The 1970-nt window shown below is 35.4% G+C and overlaps 1 protein-coding gene across 1 annotated transcript; it reads right to left on the minus strand.

Annotated features, from left to right (window-relative positions):
• Positions 1 to 88: 88 nt before the first annotated feature.
• Positions 89 to 658, minus strand: LOC108354937 (uncharacterized protein K02A2.6-like). The gene has a single exon (XM_017606113.1). The coding sequence runs from the start codon at positions 656 to 658 to the stop codon at positions 89 to 91; it is 570 nt and encodes a 189-aa protein (XP_017461602.1).
• Positions 659 to 1970: the final 1312 nt, after the last annotated feature.

Genomic DNA, 1970 nt, shown 5'->3' on the forward strand with positions numbered 1-1970 from the left:
TCCAATAATAATTTATATTCGTTTCCATCTTTCACATATTCACGACCGGCGTGTAGGCCGTGGCTGAATGCACTGAAGTGTTATNCTTTCACATATTCACGACCGGCGTGTAGGCCGTGGCTGAATGCACTGAAGTGTTATTATCATGAATAACACGAGAAAGATAGTTTTCCCAGGAGGAATGTTCAAGAAGATCAGCCATGTGAGCACGTAGTCCAAGTTTAATGCTTTTGTTTGTCGCCCCTACCTGATTGGCTTGTGGATGGTACAAAGGCGTTTTCATGTGTTTGATATTATAATCGGCGCAAAGCTTAGCGAAAGTTTGACTGATGAATTGAGGACTATTATCTGATATAATGGGTTCGGGGCAGCCATTCACCGTGAATATATGTCGAAGATAATTGACTACGGATATGGCGTTTGCGTTTTTCATGGGCTGCACCCAGACATATCGCGAGTAACAGTCGATGGCTACGAAGATCCATTGGTTACGCGTTGTAGGCATGGGCAGCTTACCGACGAAGTCAATCGATAATTGTCTACCCGGTCGTTTTGGTTCTCTATATTCGCCGTGAGGTGTTTTGGTGTTCTCATTACTTGGTTTAATGCGGTGGCAGAGTTCACATTGCCGAACGTACTGGTAAACGGACTCATACATGTTTGGCCAGTAATAGCGTTGTCAGAGAAAATAAAAATAAATGTAGGTTTCAAACCCATTTATTTATTATTATTTCATGGTAGGAGAGTTTCTCAAACAATATAGAAGTAATTTTTTCGATTTAAGTAATGAATATCTATATACCGGGGCTAATCCCGGGATCCCGGGATTGTGACAACGCCATCCCGAAAATCCCGGGATCGGAAAAAGCCGAAAAATTAACATCCCTAGTATGTATGTATCTACACATGTTTACGTTTGTGCCGTTGTGTTTTTATTTAAGTAATAATGTTAGTTTTTAGTCTTAGGATTAGTTGCATTTTTCTTTTTCTTTTATTTCTTATTTTTTATTCTTTTTTTATTTTATTTTTATTTTTACCTATTGTTTTTCATTCGTTGCTTTATGTTTGTGCTTTACAATTACTGTTGTACTATAAAAGGGCTTTAAGATCTTATTGTACTAATGAGTTTCTTTAATAAATGAAATGAAATGAAGTGAAAGAACCATCGAAACGGTCTGGCAAGTGAGGAAACATCTTTTCATAGTTCCCCAAGTGACATATCGTTGGCTTAGTTCGCAAACGTGCTAAGTCCAATTTTTATGTAATATTTAATACTTGCGCCGGGTATTTAATGTTCGGCTCCGCCCGAACTTAGACTTTCTTACTTGTTATTTTTCAGGAGGGACAAAAAACCGTCTAACTTTTTTTGTTGTCAATATTTTTCTAATCTGTAAATGCAGTTTTATTCCTTAGTTCGTCTTGTTTTAGTACCAATAATCGGCCAATTTCAAAATAAAGCTGTTGCAGACTTATAGGCTCTTTTAGGACCTACCACATTTTCTCTTTAAGATTATATTCTTTTAATGTGGACTTAGCACATTTTCTACCAACCTTTTTTCTATTATTTTTTATTGTTAAAAGATTTAATTGTTTATTTTAAATATATTTTATTGTTTTAAAATGATTTATAACCTAATACAGTTTTATTTCATTTCTATTAACAAAAATAACTATTTTAAGTCGTGAATTTATGTACCATTTATAAAAGAAAATAATTAAAAGCAAGTAAAGAGGTATAAGTTTGGGCGAAACCGAACTTTATCTACCCGGCGTAGGTATCAAATACTGTCGTAAGCAGGGGCTTTTTCCCGATTTCAAACGTTTTCGATAATATCCTGAGTTAAACTCAATGAAATAATTGAACCACGTTTAGTAGAAATCGCTAAAGTGGCTACCGAAATACACCTTGTAGTCATAAAGTGGGCGGTATCACGCAGTCTTATTTATTGTTAAGAGATTGTTGTAAGTAT

This window comes from Rhagoletis zephyria, unplaced genomic scaffold (assembly GCF_001687245.7).
Source record: "Rhagoletis zephyria isolate East Lansing unplaced genomic scaffold, Rhagoletis_zephyria_1.1 Rzeph_scaffold_40840, whole genome shotgun sequence".
Classification (NCBI taxonomy): domain Eukaryota; kingdom Metazoa; phylum Arthropoda; class Insecta; order Diptera; family Tephritidae; genus Rhagoletis; species Rhagoletis zephyria.

What these genes read in the sequence shown, in the direction of transcription:
- LOC108354937 (XM_017606113.1), bottom strand. Translation starts at nt 658, where the DNA reads ATGTATGAGTCCGTTTACCAGTACGTTCGGCAATGTGAACTCTGCCAC.